The following is a 20,195-nucleotide window of genomic DNA, read 5'->3' as shown; positions in this document are numbered from 1 at the left end:
GCCCTGGTGGCTGCAGCGCTGGAGGCATTCTGGAAACCCTAGGGGTTTATGAAAATTATTCAAATCGGGTCATAGTGTATTGGGCCTGGGGTTTTGGGTATGGTTTAGGCCAATAGGGTTTAGTTTACTGGGCTATGTTGGTTTTGGGTTTGTAAAAACTGGACTGTTCAATAATGGCATTTTAATTTTATTTGTTTTTATATTTGGTATATTTTTTGTTTGTGCTTTTGGGCCCGGGCAAATTGGGCCTATTACAGAGGTCTTGTGTTTGAATCCCTATGCAGGCAAGGGTATTAGTTTTTTTACTCAAATTTCGGAATAGAGTTGTGTAATAGGAGGATTCTGAGTAGTGGATGTGTAGTGGGAATTAGGGGAGAAGATTAAGAGATTTTGGGGGTTATCGAGATTTTATTTTTTTATTTCCCATAACCGAATTTTGACTCTCTTTTTCAAAAAAATTCTATCGTCTATTCTTCTCCTTATCCTCTTGCCGAAATTTTTTGAGTTTTTCCATCTTTCTCTTCTTTTTCTTCTTCTTGATTTTTCCCTAATCCATTTATTTTCCTTCACTTTCGCATGCTATTAGTGCTCGCTTAGTTTCGGTAAGTGTTTCTCTTCGTTTCTGTCATGAATCTCTTAGCGACTGAAGTGGTAATGTTTTTCCTCTGCGATTTGGGCGTAGGGGGAGGCTCAAACTAGTGAATTCAATGTTCTCGTCTTAACAATAGTTAAACCGAGGGTTATCGTTGGTGGTAAGTTAGGTTTCTGTTCGTTCTTGATTGTCAATTCGCTTGTAAATCTATTAAATTGATGTTGATTATCTTGATTACAGGATTTGAAGTGCTCGGGGACTGTTTTAGCATCAAACAAAACCAGGTGTGTACCCGAAACGCAAAAAAAAAAAGGAATTCGGCGAAAAGCTGAAATTGCTTGCTGTTTGGACAGCAAGAGTAGGCTAACTTTGAAAAATCGCCATAAATTGTGGAAATTAAATTAGAGAATGAAAAAAATATGAAATTAAATCTTATTGAGTCTGGTTTCTTATAGAAGAAACGGTGTAAGTAATGGAATTGTAAATCGTGAGGTATAATAAATTTTGTGAGACGAGGTCAAAATGAATTTGAGTTCCCCTGTTTTGACTTTGGAAAATAATCAAAAATTGGAGAAAAATAATTAGGGGTTAAAATTTACATGTTTAAATTATTAATGAGTCTATTTTCAATAGAAACAAATGGAAACATCATCCAAATATTGTACTAAGAGATAATTATTTTTTAGCAAAGAAAAGACGAAACTATTAGACAGCAGAATAGGGGTAGGTTTGAATATTTTACTGTACTTATTTACTAAACCAAAAATTCTAAAAATTTTATGGTAGAAAGATATTTGAGTCTAGTTTCAAAGACATCAAGCAGATCTTAATTCGAAATTCTGTAGCTCAAGATATAAATAATTTAGTAACGTGACTCAAGTAGACAACTTTGAAGGAACATATAAGTAAATAGTGAAAACATTTATGAATAATTAACTAGCACGAGTTACATTAAAAATGGATCACGTGGTCAATGCCAATTTGGGCCGAGTGGGCCACATGGGCATGTGAGCTCATTTTTCTGAAAAGTTTTGTAAGGTTGCACGGGTCGTCCAAGTTGACTGTGGAGCACTGTAGGGTCGGTAAGCTTTACTTAGACCCCTATATGTGTGATCTGTTTGTCTGATTTCTATACTGAGTATGACTTATGATATCTGAATATATGTACTAGTAATTGCATAATGGCATGACATATTTTGTATGCTGCATTGCATTGGGGTGGGTTGATGATATTTGGAGGAAGTGTCTGAAACGCTATTAAGCCTGTTATCTAGCAGCTCAGCTGCAACCTTCTGATTATGTACCGCATTTTGGTACTGCATGGTGTGTAGGGATGGGTAGGTTGATTTAATCCCCACATGGTGTGTAGGATTAGACGGAGATGGTGTGTTGGTGGGTAGGATTCTGATTTACTGTATCTGCATTCTGCATTTGATATGGGCCAAGACCCTAATGTATTTCTAAGACTGTATCTGAATGGGCTAAGGCCCAAACTGATTCTGTGATGGGCACAGGCCCTAGACTGTATCTAACTGAATTTTGTTGATTATCTGTATGCACGTTTTCTGTGAGGATTACACACTGAGTTTGCGAAAATTCACCCTTTCTCTGTTTAATCTGTACAGGTAATCCTTAGACTTGACGAGTCGGTGCAGTGGAGGACTCGACGGTGGCCACACGTAAATTTTAGACTGTTTTCCGTTAATGCCTAGAATTTATTACTTATTTGGGGGTATTTGATGTATTTTCTGGACTATGGATTTTTTTAAACTGTAACTCCACAAAACACGATTTTTTTTCTAAAAACTAAGGTTTTTCGTTAATAGAAACGATTTTCCCTAAATTAATTGGCTACAAAAGCTTCCGCTAAGAGACAAGTTTAAAAGCAAATCAACTAATTTTTTTTCGAATTAAATAAAAGCTAACTTACTGTAACAGTTTTTAAACTTGACAATTTTGTCTTCAAATCCCTTTCCATGTGACATCGTCAGGTTCGACCATAACGTCTAAGTCAAGTTTGAGATGTTACAATATCTAAGTTAATTTAAATTATTTAAGTAAATCCTATCAAACTCACAAATTACTTATTTTAATTGATTAAAAATTGGAATAATCAAATTCAATTAATTTAATATTCGAAAAAAAATTGTCTAATATAATTTCAAATTCCTAAAAATGTATCAAGTCAAAGCCTCAAATTGTGTTTTTGGATTTGATAGGCACTTAGTTTTTGGAGTTATTTTCATAACATCTTTTGGATTTAAAAAATAATTGGAAATAACCCAAAAAATGAGAAAACATGATTGGACTTAAAAAAAAGTTTCAATCTGAATTGACATCGTTAAAGTAACAATTTGTACGATGAGTTCATGCATTTGCGGAATATGTGATCTTTCTTTGAATACAGGTGGAATGCATAGGATAATATCATCAATCATGCATTAGATTCCAAAAATCCTAGAAGAATGGGACATTCGTCACCCATGACGTCTACTCCTTCCAGCACATTATTTTATTTCCAATTTGGTTTTTTATCACACTAATTTCTTCACATTGGATCTATGAGATAATATTTTAAAATTATATTACATTATCATCTATTTTCTAAAATATTAGATTTGTAGAAGGTGATAGCGCGTAATATCAAAATGACATGTTATTAGAATCCGAGAAATTTATTAAATGTAAGATAAGTTTAAGGGATTAAATTTACTTTGAATTGTGTGTTTTTATGACTTTATTCACTCTAATATTTTTGTTGATTTACTTTTTCGAAATATGAATTTTGCAATCAAATAATTTTCTTTTTGGTCTTTATTTAAATATGTAAAAGTAAATACAATTGTATGAAACTATAGACCAGGTTTCAAAAGAATTACTCACTTCAAATTATTTCAATAATCAAATTTTAATAAAGGAATAAATCCTCTAAAAATGTATACTACAATAGACAACCTCCTATAAATTATTTTTCAGTTTGGTATTTTTATTACTTCAATCCTTAGTTGAATGGTTAAGCCTATTTAAAAAATATAATTAAAAATTGGCCTATGTTAAAAAAGACACAAATATTATTTTCTTTTATATATATATATATATTTCATTCTTTAGAACTAGGTCAATTGTCGAACCATTCAAACCACCAATTCTCAATTTGATCATCTTGTCTAATTCAATCAAATAAATTATTAAAATTTCATAAAAATAAAAAAAAATCAATTAGAGAAAATCAGTTCAATTGGTTTTTTTAGCTTGGCTCAACCGGTTTGTATTAGTTCGCGGGTGAATTGATTCAACCCCTATCTTTGGCTCAAGACCCCAACCAATTCTAGGTCTAATTTTGATCGATTAAATAATTTTTTCAATCTCATTAGGTAGAGCAATTACGTGGTGATGCTCAAAAATAGAATTAATCATCAGCCTCTCAACGTTTGGAGGGCAAATTTCGAACATTGCTAGTATTGCCAACTTGACTAGGTTTAATTCCAAAAACATTGATCTCAATGATAAATTACTAGTTTATCATATATTAAATATCTTTTATTGCAATGAAATATTTTAATCATATTTTCATTAAAATTAATATTTTCATGAAATAGATAAACTTGATTTTTAGAAGTTTAAAAAAAATAAAACTAACAATTTGAAAACATAAAAGCAAAAAAAGAAAAAGAGATCACTAATTCAAAAAAAAAGATAAATCATTTGATATAGTTGCATTTAATATATATATAATTATTTAGATTAAAAATTCACTTTTTAATGTAATAAGATAGCGAGTGTTGAGTTGATAAATTTAATGACTTAAATTTATTTTTATGAATTAAGATGAATTTAATTGATGGTACCAACCACACCAAACATTGACCATAGTCTTCAAAAAAGGATTCTTGCAATTCTAATAAATAAGTCTTTTTATTTTGTAAGTATCTTTGTTGTCTTCATAAGTTTTGATGGACAAATGACAATGTCTATTGTCACTGAAACTCCACCGGCCACCAGCAGTTTCTCTTAGAAAATGGGTGACTCTTCGTTGGTTTCTTAATCTATTTTTGTTTTGAGAGTATTTTAGAATAATAAATGATTTCTTGAGTCGGTTTGAACCCATGTTGTTTTAAGTTATATATATATATTTTTTTTGTTTTTTCATTATTTAATAAGTCTTCACTTTTAAAAATTTGTGACTGCTCTTATAACAAGTATTTTTAGTCTTGCTTTTATAAGTGATTTTAGAAATGATTTTGTCGCCATCATCTCTAATTTGGTGGATGCTCGATTCTTTCGCCCATTTTTGTCTATTGCTTTGGACCATCCAGGGCTAATTTTCTTATTGTATTAAGTACTTTCAATCACTCCAGAAATATTGTACTTGAATTGTGATAGTGTTAATTGTCAACATGTCATAATGTTCTATTTATGCTAAGTCTAAAGGCTACCAATGGTCAACGTGCCATAATGTTCTATTTATGCTGAGGCTAAAGCTTTTATTGTGTTGATGAAGCTTGTCCTTCACCGCCTATGACAGGTATTTGTTATTTCCCCGAATTATATGGTCAAATTACTAAATGAATTAAATATTTGTTTCAACATTTCCTTTTTCAAGTTATTCAAATTTTCTCTATTTACTCAAAAACAAATATTTAAAAGATATATATATTAATTTATTTGGCACTATATAATTTACCCCTATTATCTAGTTAGGAGGGAGAAATATGCTTATTTTAAATTATAAAGTTATATACTTTACTAATTTTATTTTTTAAAATCTAAAAAATATATTATTTTTATTCTATTAATTCATGTGTTTTTGAATAATATGGAAAAACATTTCAATACCAATAATTTTCATTCAATTTGATTGAACGCTCGCCCCTAGTTTAATATATTCTTGAAATATCAACAATACCGGTGTTTATTTCAAAGACTCCAAAGTAGGTGAAAACATATAGATATACATTAAATAAAATAATAATTTTTAAAATTTAGAAGCAAATTAATTATCGTTTTTACAATATACATAAATTTCTTTTATTATGTTCTAATGCTTAAAATATCCCTATTAATATTTTATATTACCTAAAATAGCCATTAACTCCTAAAGGCTCCAGCTGGTTTTTATAATGTATAGATTAAGATAAAATATACAATACATGTAATTGAAAATAGAAATATAGATTATAATTGCATATCATTAGATGAGTTACAGAAAAAATAATACAAATTTACTGAAATTTATGGTAATATCAAAAACTAAAAAAAATTATATATATTTATATAATTAAAGAAGTTTTATGCAGTGGAAGCACTCATATGAAGTGCAACTAAGGAAGCATAGAAACCATCTTTGATGTTGATCAAGGTATCATGCTTTCCTTTCTCTACAACAACCCCATTTTTAACCACGGCTATAACGTCCGCGTTCTTGATTGTGGATAGCCTATGAGCCACCACCACCGTTGTTCGGTTCACCACCACTCTATCTAGTGCAGCCTGAACCACCCTCTCCGATTCAGCATCCAATGCACTCGTCGCCTCGTCTAATAGCAGTATCTGCGGGCTTTTAACGATGGCACGTGCGATGGCTATGCGTTGCTTCTGTCCTCCTGACATCTGAACTCCTCGCTCCCCTACCACTGTATCGTAACCCTGGAAGGGGAAAAAATTATATCAGTAACCAATCAGGCATATTTGGTAACGTCAGACAAGCTTTTTTGTGATGGTTTACCTGTTGTAGTGAACTAATGAACTTGTGAGCATTGGCCAGCTCTGATGAAGCTAAAATTTCTGCCTCGGTTGCATTTCCTCCTTTTCCATATGCAATGTTGGCACGGATTGTATCATTGAATAATACAGGTTCTTGGCTCACAAGTCCCATTTGTTGCCTCAGCCATTTCAATTGGAGCTTTTGGATGTCGACACCATCGAGACTGATACGTCCCGAATCGGGATCATAAAATCTCTGCAGTAATGAGATTACTGTGGATTTCCCGCTCCCACTTTCTCCAACCAATGCAACAGTCTGAAAACAAATATTTACATTAATTTCAGTTTTTCCGAGAATTAGGTTGATAAAACATCCAATACGAGGATGGCTTTTGGACCAGTTACCTTGCCGGAACGAATAGACAAGCTCAAGTCTCGAAGAATTTGAATATCCGGCCTCGATGGATACTTAAAGCTGACATGATGAAGTTCGATGTCTCCCTTCACGTTTTCTAGTTTCATTCCGGACTCATCGCTGGGGTCTATCTTAGACTCGCGATCAATAATCGCAAATATGGAAGCGGCAGCGCTCTTGGCTTTGCCAGAATCAGGAGCAAAGGAGCTCGATTGAGAAATTCCTATAGCTGCCATGGTCAGAGCAAAGAAAACCTGCAAAGTAGATGTTAATCTCAGCATCATAGGGGCATAATCATTAACTCAGTACACAGTTTCCAGTTAAACTCACTTGGAAAACATCTCTGAATGTTGTATAACCATGCTCAACAAGTTGAGCCCCTGCATAAAAACTGGTTGCATAAACAGAAAACAGAAAGAAGAAGGAAACTCCGAATCCTGTTCCACTGATTAAACCCTGCTTTATCCCGGTTTTCATAGGGCCTTCACATTTCTTCTTATAAAGCTGCATCACCTTTTCCTCTGCGCAAAAGGATGCAACAGTTCTTATACTCCCTACTGCATCATTAGCAACTTGGCTTGCCTCCTCATACATCAACTGCAGCAGTTTATATTAACAGCTAAATCAATAACATGCTTAAACACGAAATGTAAAATTCGATTCCTTGGTTTTGAGCATACCTTTGCATCTGCACTAAATCCTTTCATGAATTTTACTTGAATATATCCGTTGATTGCAATAAGCGGGAGTAGTACTAGGACAATAAATGCCAACTGCCAACATGCAACAAAAGCAATGACTAAACCAGAAATTGCAGATGAAGTATTTTGAACCAGCTGAGCTAGTGCATCTCCAACCAAGGCGCGTATTGAGGCTGCATCTGCTGATAGCCTTGCACCGATTGCACCACTTGAATTTTCTGGTTCGTCAAACCACCCAACTTCCATGCGGACCACTTTCTCAAAACACATCGATCTGATTCGTTGGATTAATTTACTTCCAGCGATTGAAAAGAAGTAATTTTGTGCTGGACATACAACAAATGCTGCCGCGCCAAGGGCCAAGAATATCAGTGCCCAGAACCTTGAATCTTCTCTCAATTCATGAGGTGGTTTAAAGAATGTGTCGATTACACTGGAAATTAGGATACCAAAAATTGGAAATATTACACCGTTGGCTGCTGCAGCTATAGTTCCGAGTAGGATAACAGGAATCTCTGGCTTGTTGAGGTAAGCAAGTCGGCGGACGGAAACCTTTGGAGCTTTTTCTGATGGTAGTTCAGCAGGGGTTTCTGCGTCTGCCATTGCAAGATCGGCGGCATTCATTCCAGTAGGTAAACCAAAAGATGCTGAGAACGAATGGCGATTGCTATTTCCCATAGATGATCCCCTACTGATTGAGCGCTTCAATGACTTTTTTAGGCTTGAACGTCTAAATGATTCTGAAGCAATGTCAGATGACTCCGTTGCCTGTTCCGACTCTTTATTTACTTCTTGTAATCGGATAAGCTGAGAGTAAGCTCCCTCATGATCCTGGAGTAGTTCTGAATGTGAACCTGCTCAATTTGCAAAACCGTTATTAACATTGAGAAACTGCTCGAATGAATTATATGTTACCAACAAACTTTAGAGCATTACAAACTTGTTCCATGCTATATATTATATGCATTGCTGTTTTACAGCTTGGCAAAATTATGGAAGATGATAATGATTACCAAACTGAGATAGAGTTCAGCAATGATATGCTTTTAACACACCTTTTTCGACCATCTTTCCTCGGTGAATTACAGCAATCATATCTGCATTTCTCACGGTACTCAAACGATGAGCAACAATGACAGTTGTCCTATTGCCCATTATCCTATCCAATGCTTCTTGAACTACTCTTTCAGATTCTGCATCTAGTGCACTCGTGGCTTCGTCTAGAAGTAAAATCCGAGGGTCCTTCAGAATTGCTCTTGCTATTGCCACTCTTTGCTTTTGTCCACCAGAAAGCTGAGTTCCATGCTCTCCAACCATGGTATCTAGTCCCTGCATATGGAGTTCAAGGTCTTCCAAAGTAAGTTTACAACTCAATTCATATATGGTTATAGAAGTTATCATACCACATGGACGAGAAACTAAAACCTGAGGCAGCTTATCGATGAACTTAGAGGCATTTGCAAGCTCAGCTGCAGCTCGTATCTCTTCAGTGGTGGCACCTTCCTTTCCATAGGCAATGTTGTCCCTAATGCTTGATGTGAACAATACAGGCTCCTGGCTAACAAGACCAATCTTTCCCCTGATCCATCTAAGTTGAAACTCCTTGAGGTTAATGCCATCGATAAGAACTTCACCAGCATGTGGATCATAAAATCTCTCAATGAGACTTATCACGGTCGATTTCCCACTTCCACTTTGTCCGACCAAAGCCACTGTTGTGCCGTTTTGAATAGAAAGAGAGAAGCCACTGAAAATTTGCTCATCTGGTCTAGCAGGGTAAGTGAAATAAACATCCCTTAGTTCTATATCCCCACGAATGTCCTCCAATACTTTGCCCCTTGTGTCATAAGAGTCGATCTCTGGCTTCCTTTTGATGGTCTCAAACATCTTAAACGCTGCTGCTTGACCAGCTGCAAATGCGGTCACACATGGGGATGCCTGCCCCAGGGACCTGAAACATCCATAAGTACAATGACTTTAGCTTATGAAGCATGCATATAATAAGTAAAGATGGAAAAATTTTATAGTTTAACTCACATGGAACCGGTCAATACAGCAAAAATCACATTAATTACATCACCACCGCTGTACCCTCTGTCCAAAACCATCCTTGCACCGAACCATATAGCCAAAGAATAACTGCAGAATATGACTAGAAAAAGCACGCCAAGGCCTAGTCCGGCAGCAAAGCCTTCATGAACTCCCGATGTATAAGCAGCACCGAGAAACTTGTTGTAATTGCTAATGGCTTGCTTCTCACCAGTAAATGATGCAACCTGGAATCAGATTGAACAATTAGTCATATTTTTTCATCGAAAACAAAAAATACAACTATTCTTCGCATAGAACATACAGTTCTGATGGAACCAATTGTCTGTTCGACTACAGAGGCAGCTTTAGCATAAGCATTTTGTCCACGGGATGCCATCTTGGATACTATAAGGGCCATGACTCCACCAGATATTACAATGGGAGGGATAGAAGACAACATGACAAGGGTAAGAAGCCATCCTTGCACAAAGGCTATAACAAAACCTCCAATAAATGTGGATACCAACTGTATAAACTTCCCAACCTGCAAACCACAAGCAAACATTTCCATGATAACATGTATATATAGGATGATTTCGATTGCAGAGTCAAGATATACATTACCTTCTCACCCATGGCATCCTGTATGAGAACTGTGTCCCCAGACATTCTTCCAACAACCTCTCCCGTGTTGGTTTCCACATCAAAGAAAGCAACATCTTGCCTCAATATGGTTTTCAAGTACAATCCCCTTATTCGAGCTGCTTGTCGCTCACCTGTGACCATCCAACAGGTCACCTCTGCAAACAACATACCACGTTAAATACATCTGTATGGGATAAAACATTAGATGCATGGTTTAAATGAGAGATTTACTTACGAAGGAACGCTGCCACCCCTGCACCTACAGCCAGGTAGACGAATCTCAAAGCAACCTATGATGTTTCAAGAACCAAGTCATTTAAAAAATTCAACAAAATAATGGAATCTTTTAAAAAGAAAAGGCTCACACACACACGTATTGTGTTGATACAAGTTCATGTTACATGTTATAGTACCCTGGAGACAACATCAACCACTCTGTCGTCATTTTGATTTTCACCAAAAGCATCAATGAGATCCCCAAACAGGATAGTCATAAGGGGCATACATATACCGTTACCGACTGCGCCTATTGTGCCGACGATCATCAACAAGGTATCCCTTGAATCGGCAAATGCAAACAGCTTGTAAAACGGAACCGTGTTAGTTTTCTCATCATCAACCTTCTTACTTTCTAGATTGTCTCCGTTGGAACCGGAGACTTTGTTAGGCTCTTCCTGGATTTTCGATGTGCTGGCCTCATGCAGGTCAGTAGGATCACTAAATCCATTCTCAGAGTCCATCGTGGGGGTGGGGGGCCTCCCAAACTGTTACCTTGATTTTTAACACCAAAACTTCAGAATCTATGAGGTTTATTTATTGTATTACGCACGCAGGAAAACAATTGAAAGCATTGGTCAAGAAAGCCAGATTAAGAACAAAAAATCTACTGTTTGCTTGTACAGTACTACTAGCTAAGGATCTGAAACAGGATTCAAAGGGTTTCTCAATCTATAAGCAGCTTAAACATAAAAAATAAAAGACTTTTTCTAGTCTGTTTCAAACCCAGAAAAGCATCCATCTTGGAATTTGGAAATACGGTTGCAATCAAATCAATTACACTATAAAGAAACTTAGTACCTCTAAAGAGTGTACCATCAGCAGAAAAGGAAAAAAAACAAAGGATAAAGATCCTAGAGAAGATGAACAGAAGAAGGAGAGAGAAAAGGTGGTTTCTCTGTCAATGAAATACAACTAAAAGGGAAACCCGGTTTCATGATTCGTTTGGTTAGAAGAGACGACATAAAATGACGACCGATCATCATTGGTTTACTCCTAAGTGAAGAATAAACTCTCAGCAAAACCCACCATTTGAACATAACCCAAAATCCCAGAACCCAGATGCCTTCCTAAGTCCCAACTCTGCAACGATTAAAGGGGAAAACAAATGAAAAGAGACATTAAGAAGAACAGACCTACCAAAATTTCAAAAGGGTAGTTGGAAATTTGTCCAGTTATTCCAACTTTGTGGCCAACTAGCCTTCTGTTTTATGTTTCAGCTGTTTAAAAACATATTTATATTAAATCTTTGGTGAGAGGCTTTCCTTGAACAGCACGTATTTTGCCTTGTCGATTAGTCTTCACTACTTTTATTTTGGGATAGGTAAAGGTAGTCTTCACCATTATTCAATTGCGAATTTCGAGTTTTTCCACTTTGCCAACCATGGTCTCCACGGATCCAATTTATTTTTCCTCCTCTCCAAGCAAATATTATATTATATTATATGCTTTTTCCGACAATATACAAGATTTTAGCTGTTGATATGCTTCTTCGTCAAAATTATACAAACCATGTTCAGTCATAATTGTAACCAATTTAATTGTTATTATAGTAAAGTTTCGAGTCTCAATTTATTGAAATAATTATGAAAAGAAGGGGTAAATTAGAGTTGATCCATCTTATCTTTGCTTCTAATCATTGTTGCTTTTAAATAATTTGAAAGAAATATGTTCAAAAGAGGCGTTCGTGTGTACATTTGATGAAAGATGATTTCGAAATGATATGGACAGGGAGACAGAGAGAGAGAAATGAAAGCACCCATTGGCCAACTTTTTTAGGGACAGATAATTATGTTTGAATTAACCTAAAGTATGGGTTGTTTTATGATGTAAATTACACCTTTTTTTTCACTCAACTAATTAGATTTATCATAATTTTAACATAGTGACTATTAACTCGAGTCCTAAATAAGATTTGGGTCACCTACCCATGACCTGGATAGGTCTCACCAGATGATCGAATGAGAAGCGAATCACGAGAGGACAGTGAAGGGTGTTCGTGAACCCAGCTCGCATGGCAGGCTCGCGGATCTAGCTCGCACGAATCAAGGGAAGGCCGCGGTCTCAATTTGCATGCGTCCAAGGAGCTCATAGAAGGGGGACTGCATGTTCTGCAGACAACTCAGAGCGAAACATGTGTTCAGCAGGCCTGAAGCCCGCATCGAATGTCAGTGCTAGGAATGGTAGAGTCAAGACAAAACAGTGAGATTCTATCATCAGCTGTAATAATATGTATAAATACTTGAATACTCTCAGTAACAAAATACAAGATAAATTACTTGACGTATCGTTTGATCTGAGTTTAATCCTTTCATGTTCCATTTTCACATCTGTCTCATGTTTGTTTTATCCATTGAAAGTTTTTTTGATATATGTTTTGTAAGAATGGAAGAACCAAGAGTGACCTCGCTAGATGGTGCTCAACAGCTTTAGTTTTTAGTGAATCTGACTACTGCCCTCCTTACCGTACCAAAAAGGGGAAAAGGCATGTTTTTCCTTCATTGAAAAGTTGAAGTCTGCAATGAAGGTTTTTAGTTGATTTCATCTTTGTTTTTGTTTTTGGGAAAAATACTCATTTTGGTACTTACAATTTTCTTTTACTTATGCTGAGCTTCCGTCTGTGTTAATATTTTGGACGGGTATTAGTTTGTGAAAGTAAAGGGCATAGAAAAATAAATGGAATCATCTTTTTTATATAATTTAAGCAAGCTAGTGGCTAAAGAACTTTAAAAAAGTTGAAGCCCTAATAATATCCTTTCCTCCAAAAATAAATTTAATCATAAAATATATCATCATTGGAGCAGGCATATTTTAGTCAAATTTGATGTCTGACTTTATTTACAAGTCTCCATCTAGAAATAGGACCTATGTGAATGCCATTTATGTGATCACCATTTCGCCTTCTTTTCTTTTTTTTTTTTTTTTAAGTGATCAAAAAGTAAACTAATTATTTTTATGAAAAATTTCATCCATTTCTATTGTTAAAAACTTACATGTGGTTGACAGAATAACTAAATAGTTACTGATGGTGTGTCAAATATACCGCATTTTAACGTACAGACTACAGAGTCTTGCTTTTAACAATAGAAATAGATGAAAATTTTAATATAATTACAAATTTAGTCTTTAATCTAATATAAAGAGACTAAACTTATTTATTGAGTAAAGAAAACAAAATATAATCTACTCCTACTTAAACAACTTTGACCTTTTATTTTTTGCTAGCAACCATCACAAACCAATCTAGTTTTTCCCTCTCCTCTTTTACTTTTCTTTCTCCTCGAAAATTAAAGCTGACATAGTTTTAGAGTCAACATGTTATTTTCTTCTTTATTTTCTGCATTATAGATAAATGGTTAAATTTCAATTTTGGTCCCTCTATTATGTTTTGAGATTTAATCTTTATAATTTATTCTCTAAAATAATTTGATCTCTACACTTTTCTAATATTATTAATTAGTTAAATAATTAATAACGTTAGCTTTTCAATTAAAGTATTGCAAGATTATATAATTTGAAAACAAATTTTTAAATTAAAAAATATGACTAAACATATACCACTCTAAATAAAAGTACCTTCATGCATTGACACGATTGTCAACAAGCTATTTCTTTTTCTTTTTTTTCTTCATTATAGATAAATGGTTAAATTTCAATTTTGATCTCTTTATTATGCTTAAATTTAAGATTTAATCCTTATACTTTATTTTCTAACATTATTTGGTTTCAATATTTTTATAATGTTATTAATTAGTTCAAATAGTTAATATTGTCAACTTTTTAATTAAAATGTTACATGATTATAAATAATTTGAAAGTGAATTTTTAAATCCAATTTGTAGATAGACTAAATTCTTGAAAATAAAAGTAGGAGGGCTAAATTTTAAATGTATGAAGTGTATAAAGAGTTAAGAGTCGTAATTGTTTGAACCAAACTAGATCGGGATATATATCTAGAAAGAGGCATCAAATTGGTTTACATATGAAGTAGTAGATATTAGTAGAATCGTTTTTTTAATATTTTTCATTTATATGATTTTTTAGTGATTTATTTAATTAAAACTGTATGAATCAGTGGCTAGTTCAACCACTGGTTCTGTTCTAAAAATCTTGTTTAGAGTATATTTTAATATTCAATTTTTTACTTTATAATTTGACACAAACAAATAATCAACCCAGCACTACTAGTACAACATAAAAAAGTAATGTCCAAGAAATTCCTTCCATCGACGCACATAGACACATGTTCAAATAAACAAACAAAATTGAAGTCTTTAAAAGAATGGTCCAATTTCAATTTTGGTCTCTATAATATACTCAAAATTTTAAATTTAATTTTTATACTTTAATTTTTTACATAATTTGGTGCTTCAACTTTTGTAATATCATAGTTAGTCTAAAAACTTCATTCAGATTAAAATGTTAACATACGCATTCAAGATTATGTAATAATGGTGAAATTTTAGTTTTGATTCTTGTATTATGCTCAAATTTAAAATTTAATCTCTATACTTTAATTTTTGACATAATTTAGTATTTCAATTTTTATAATGTCATTGTTATTCTAGATACTTCATTCCGATTAAAATGTTAATGTACACATGTCTAAATACATAGCCTTTTACTCTTTTTTTTAGATTATATAACAATGTTCAATTTTATCCCGTGTGCTATGCTCAAATTTGAAATTTAATTTATATACTTTAAATCTTGACATAATTTGGTTCTCCAACTTTTTTAATGTCATTAGTTAGTCTAAATACTTTATTCTAATTAAAATGTTGATATAAAATTTTAAGAATTGCCAACATTATTAAAAGTCTCTGTTAAGTTCAATATTGTCATTTTTTTTGTTGCACGATGAGTGTTTTTTTTTTTAATTTCAACATGGTACATTAATAAATTTAACAAAAAAATTAATATTATTAATAACGGGACCTAAAATTTTAAATCTAAAAAATAAAGAAATTATATTCTCAAAACTAAATTTAAAATATACAAAAAGCATAAAAACTTAACATATATTTTGATGTTTAAATTTTTATTCTAGAATTAATTCCAAATAATTAAATGAACCAACATGAAGGGTAGTGAAAACCATAGGAGTTTGTAATTATAAAAGTAATCTTACCTTACTAAAACTATATTACAGAAAAAAAAACACAGACTTTCTTTTTCGGTCCAAAAGTCCTTAACAAAGTAAATAATATGTGCTGTGAAATTCATCCACCATAATTTAATCCTCAATATTTAGTTAAACTTTTTTATTTTATGTTGTATATATGTATAATAAATATAAAATTAAAAATAAGATTTAAGCAAAGTTGTAGCTTATGAATAGTCTGGATTTGATTCTTCATTGTATCAAAAAAAAAAAAGATTAATGGGGGAGTTGCTTTAAATTATTTTGGGTTTAAGTTTTATTATTTGTTATTTATAACTAGATTATTTTGATCTAGGTATGAATCATTATGTTTTATATTAAGTTGATTTTTCTTATACCCTTATACTTCCCGAACACATGGCACCACAAGAAGTTCCTTGAAAAATGCTCATAAGTGGCTCTTCACCTCACATCGCCTAGCTAACTCCTCATCTGAAGATGACCCAAACAATCTCCTTTCTTCAATCAATCGGGTAGTCACTAGGTGACTAACCACCTGCTTTTAACAAAAAAATGCACTTACCATTGATGCATAATAACCTCATACTACCTTAATCAAATGCCAAAATAGTACCACACTTGAGGACAACTAGCCGACCACACGAGTGGGTCACCACACATACTATTGGTGATGTGGCAGAACCAAACTTGAGATCAGACACATGCCTTCCTCTTTTTAGACCCCCCATCTGTATAAGTGAATTAACCTCCTTATAACATATATTATTTATGATTTATATTATATTTATAAACTTAAAGAAAACCTAGAACTAAATTTGAGTTTTTCTTTTAGTGGAAAAATGGAATTGGATCGCTGATGATGAAACAAAACTCTTACTGTTAATGAATTCGACTAATTTTATTATAAATGTTAAGATGATTGTATTTAATTACATTGTATATAGATTTTAATTTAGGTAAAAGACATTTATTTCCTCAGGTTTAGTTTATAGTTTTAGAGTATTGGCTTTTCTCAAGTTTGAAGAACTTCTCATAAATTTCTTTTAAAAGAAAAAGACAATTATACCATTATTAATGTTGTTATCATCTATTTAGTTTAGTTTAATTTATTTCTATTTTTAATTCATTAAACCATTTTTATGAGAATTAATTACTTACCTTTATTCAGAAGTTTCTAATGAAAACATCGACTCAATTATAAAAGAGAAAAAAATGAATGTATCTCAAATTTAATATATATTTTTATATTATTTTAGAAGGTTTTAGTTTTTTATCATGTGTGATGTATATATTATATTTATTCCTTGAAATTTTGTTACAAAATTTACAACATTGGAGAACGTAAAAACAAAATAGTATAAATATTTAATTTTTAGAATTTTAATGTTAAATATTAACCAACTATGAATATTTTTATATTATTTTGATAATGTTTTTTTAATTAAAGTTTGTTATGTATTTTTAAGGTTTATATATAAATATAGGGATAGAAATCAAACCACATGAATTTGGATTCAATTGTACACATTTAAAGAAATAAATACATCAATTTATTTATATATTAGATAAACATAATTATTTATTGATGCAATATGTAGACGTAAAATGGTTCTATATTGTTAATTGCGGTAGGGATTTGTGAAATTTGAATCAAATGAAAATTTTATGTATAACACTACACATTTGAGGGTTATAATGTCTCATAATTTATAAAATATATTTTTGATTCAAGTTTTCTTAAATTATTGAATATGCTTGTTTCTTATTGAATACGTTTGCAATTGATTCAACATTAAGAATTGTTGAATTATTTTTTCATGATTTTTTAATATACAAAAATTGAGGAAATGGAGACTGTTTATTTTTTGATATTATCCATGATTATTTTACGAGATTGATTTTAAATAATTATAATCATAGCTAACACTCATTGCATTAGTGTAAAAAGTATTCAAACATTTAACAATGTATTGTTGTAATTTTTGCTTAGAAATTCAATTAAATGTAGCAATATTTTATAAATTAATTCTAGTTTAGATCTCAATATATTCTTTGGATCAAACTTCATATTATATTTCTTTCAAATTTATTTGGTTGTAATTGCAAGTGTGACGGTGTTTGCAACTTTAAAAAGATATTATATTAGAATATAATGTCTTTAAAATAAATATTAAGGATGTTTCTCATCTAATCTCAAAGGAATAAAAGTATGAGATCTCAAAGTTGTGACCGGTTTTCCTTCACATATGTTTTTGACTTTATTTATTTATAAAATCTCAAAGTTGTGAATTCATTTTCTTTATTGCATGGGAAATCTTATTCATTAAGAATATGAAAATGAATGAAAGTCGGATCTTCAACCGTTGACCCTTTATAAAATGGGTGCCTTAATTTTCAATTATGTCATTGATTACGCTTACAACTACATGGGCACATTCAATTCAAATATTTGGCTGTGTTTTTCTTTTTTTAAACATAAAGCATATATATATTTTAATAGTTTGATATTCTGATTCAATTTAGAAAGACAAATGTATTCATAAAGTGTCTCCATTCATAACATACATGTTGATATGAGTATTTGTTCATGTCTTATTGATATGAGTATTTGAGTATTTATACATGTTGTTAATGATACTATGATAGCTCATGATAGAACCCCACTATTTTACCTTGACTCTACTGCCTCTAGTACTAACATTTTCTGTCCATAGTACTAACATTCTCTACAAGCTCCAGGTCTGTTGGGCACGTGTCTACGGAGCACGTAGTCCTTTCTGCTCCTGGGATTGGCATTAAGAGCGAGCTCCGTACCTACTGGACACGTGCTTGGGTGGCCTGTGTAGCACGTGGCACCTCCTACAAGTTCCTTACCTACATGCGAGGTGAGACTGTGACCTTCCTTAGGTCCCCACGAGCTAGGATTGTAACCTTATCTTGCGAGCTATTCCTGCAATCTTACCCTATGAGCTCGCACAAGGTTCCTACGAGTTGGGTTTGTTGCCTTGCCTTGCGATCTGGTTCACCTTGTTTTCCTCTCGTGGTCAGGTCATGGGTCAGAGGCTCAAATCTTTTTTAGGGTTTGAGTATCAGGTTATTGATGTATAACAATCTACTCCCCCTAAAATGAGCCTAAGGGGTGTCATAAAGTGGCGCTCCTTTCCTTAGGTTTATCATGTCAGCATTAAATGCAGCTTACTGGGTTCGTTTACAAGCGGTTTTCGCATGTGCGTATTTGATTGTTGAAAATTAAACTGTTTTTGTTTGTTCGTAGCTGGGTCGTTGATTTCCTTCTGTCACACAAATCGTCTAAAAGGCAGGAAGGGAACTTCTTCTTTAAAAGGATGTCTCTCTAAACCCTAAATCCTTCATCTGTAGCATTTTCTGCAAATAATACGAAGGTACTTTTTTGAGAAATCTTACTTTTCTTTTAAATTTCTTTTTCTTCTTTTACTTGAGTTATGGTGAAGATAAAGGGCATCGATAATCAAATAGTTCAACCCCACTCGTTGTGAGAACAATCATCTTCGGCTCTGGTGACGGATAAAATCTACTCTTGCACCACCAAGTCAGAGGAATTGGGACGAGTGTTGGCTGTCCAAGGAATAAAACTTCCTAATTTCGTATACGAGTTCTCCATTCTAGAAGGATCGTATCAGTTGTGCGAGACACTGAAGATAGTTTCCTGCTCCCTTTCCATGCGCTTAAGGTTGGGTTCCACTTCCTGTTGCATCCCCTAGTCAGCTCTCGGGCTTCGCCTGGTGGATAGTCACAACATATTTTATCGACTACTCTCAGCACGGCGAGGTTCCTCTCCTCGTGGTTTTTCAACATTTATATCAGCTGAAAGGCCATAATCGAGAGAATTCATCGAATTTCTATTATTTCTCTCATCGCAAGAAGGTGAAGACTATCATTGTGAACCACTGCTCAAACTTTCATCTAAATTGGAGAAGTACATCTGAGCTTGCAGTAAACTCGGTGAGAACTTTAGGTCCCCGATAAGGTGGTCTTCACCGAGTCAAGGTATGTGCTCGTTCCAGCAGAGTTTCCCCTCAAACGAACCCGTGGCTCAATTCCAAAGACTTCACGCTGGGCGCTTGTTAGTTTTGAAAGATCTAATCATGGCGAAGAATGTCTTCCTGTACTGTTTGGAGGGTTATAGCCCCAGCGAGTAGAGACCTGGTGATAGTGAGGAGGTTGCCCTTTCTGTTGGCACATTGTCTGAGTAGTGTACGTGGCCTCACTACTCCTATGATGAGTTAGGCCTAATATTGACGGGTCGCACAGAGGAATGGATAATTTTTTTCTATCATTATTATGAGAAGTGGGTGTGTCAATTTGCTCTTGTGAAGTCTTTGTGTGTGGAAGGTGGTAGGCAACATATTAATTTTAGCTGCGCTTATTGATCACGGGGTTGTTGCTGGTGTAGGGGTTGATCAGGGCTCTAAGGATACTTCGAGTAAGACTGATAGCATTTTTCGTGAGCTCAACGAGTCCATAGACATTGATTCGTTGGTTACTAGGGAACGCAAAAAGTGCAAGACCACCACAAGGGCTGTGCGTATTAGCTCTGCAAGTGAGGAGAAGAGGGGCAACGCAGAGTTGGAGCGTTGGAGTTAAAGAAGGTCAAATCCTATTGATGTTATTGCCACCGTGGCTAGGACTTCGAGTCCTCTCAATTTTTCACGGACGAGCTGCCATCTA

General features: G+C 33.6%; 1 protein-coding gene across 3 annotated transcripts; it reads right to left on the bottom strand.

The window, feature by feature from the left end:
- Window positions 1–5,748: 5,748 nt before the first annotated feature.
- Window positions 5,749–11,764, bottom strand: LOC107910566 (ABC transporter B family member 11). 3 transcript variants are annotated; one of them, XM_016838441.2, is made up of 13 exons: window positions 11,504–11,764; window positions 10,501–10,858; window positions 10,323–10,377; window positions 10,067–10,242; window positions 9,765–9,986; window positions 9,449–9,687; window positions 8,837–9,362; window positions 8,467–8,740; window positions 7,391–8,265; window positions 7,041–7,307; window positions 6,701–6,964; window positions 6,318–6,611; window positions 5,749–6,238 (listed from the first exon to the last, which is right to left on the bottom strand). In XM_016838441.2, exons 2-13 carry the CDS (start codon window positions 10,825–10,827, stop codon window positions 5,882–5,884), a joined length of 3,876 nt encoding a protein of 1,291 aa, XP_016693930.2. In that variant the 5' UTR covers window positions 10,828–10,858; window positions 11,504–11,764; the 3' UTR covers window positions 5,749–5,881. The 3 variants fall into 3 exon arrangements, with proteins under 3 accessions (XP_016693930.2, XP_040954167.1, XP_040954166.1); XM_041098233.1 differs by having other exon boundaries at window positions 11,500–11,759; XM_041098232.1 differs by lacking the exon at window positions 11,504–11,764 and adding an exon at window positions 11,165–11,463.
- Between the last annotated feature and the right edge of the window lie 8,431 nt (window positions 11,765–20,195).

Source organism: Gossypium hirsutum, chromosome D08, assembly GCF_007990345.1.
Source record: "Gossypium hirsutum isolate 1008001.06 chromosome D08, Gossypium_hirsutum_v2.1, whole genome shotgun sequence".
Taxonomy (NCBI): Eukaryota; Viridiplantae; Streptophyta; class Magnoliopsida; order Malvales; family Malvaceae; genus Gossypium; species Gossypium hirsutum.
Note: the sequence above shows the minus strand (reverse complement) of the source record. Positions and strands in the feature narration are given on the sequence as shown.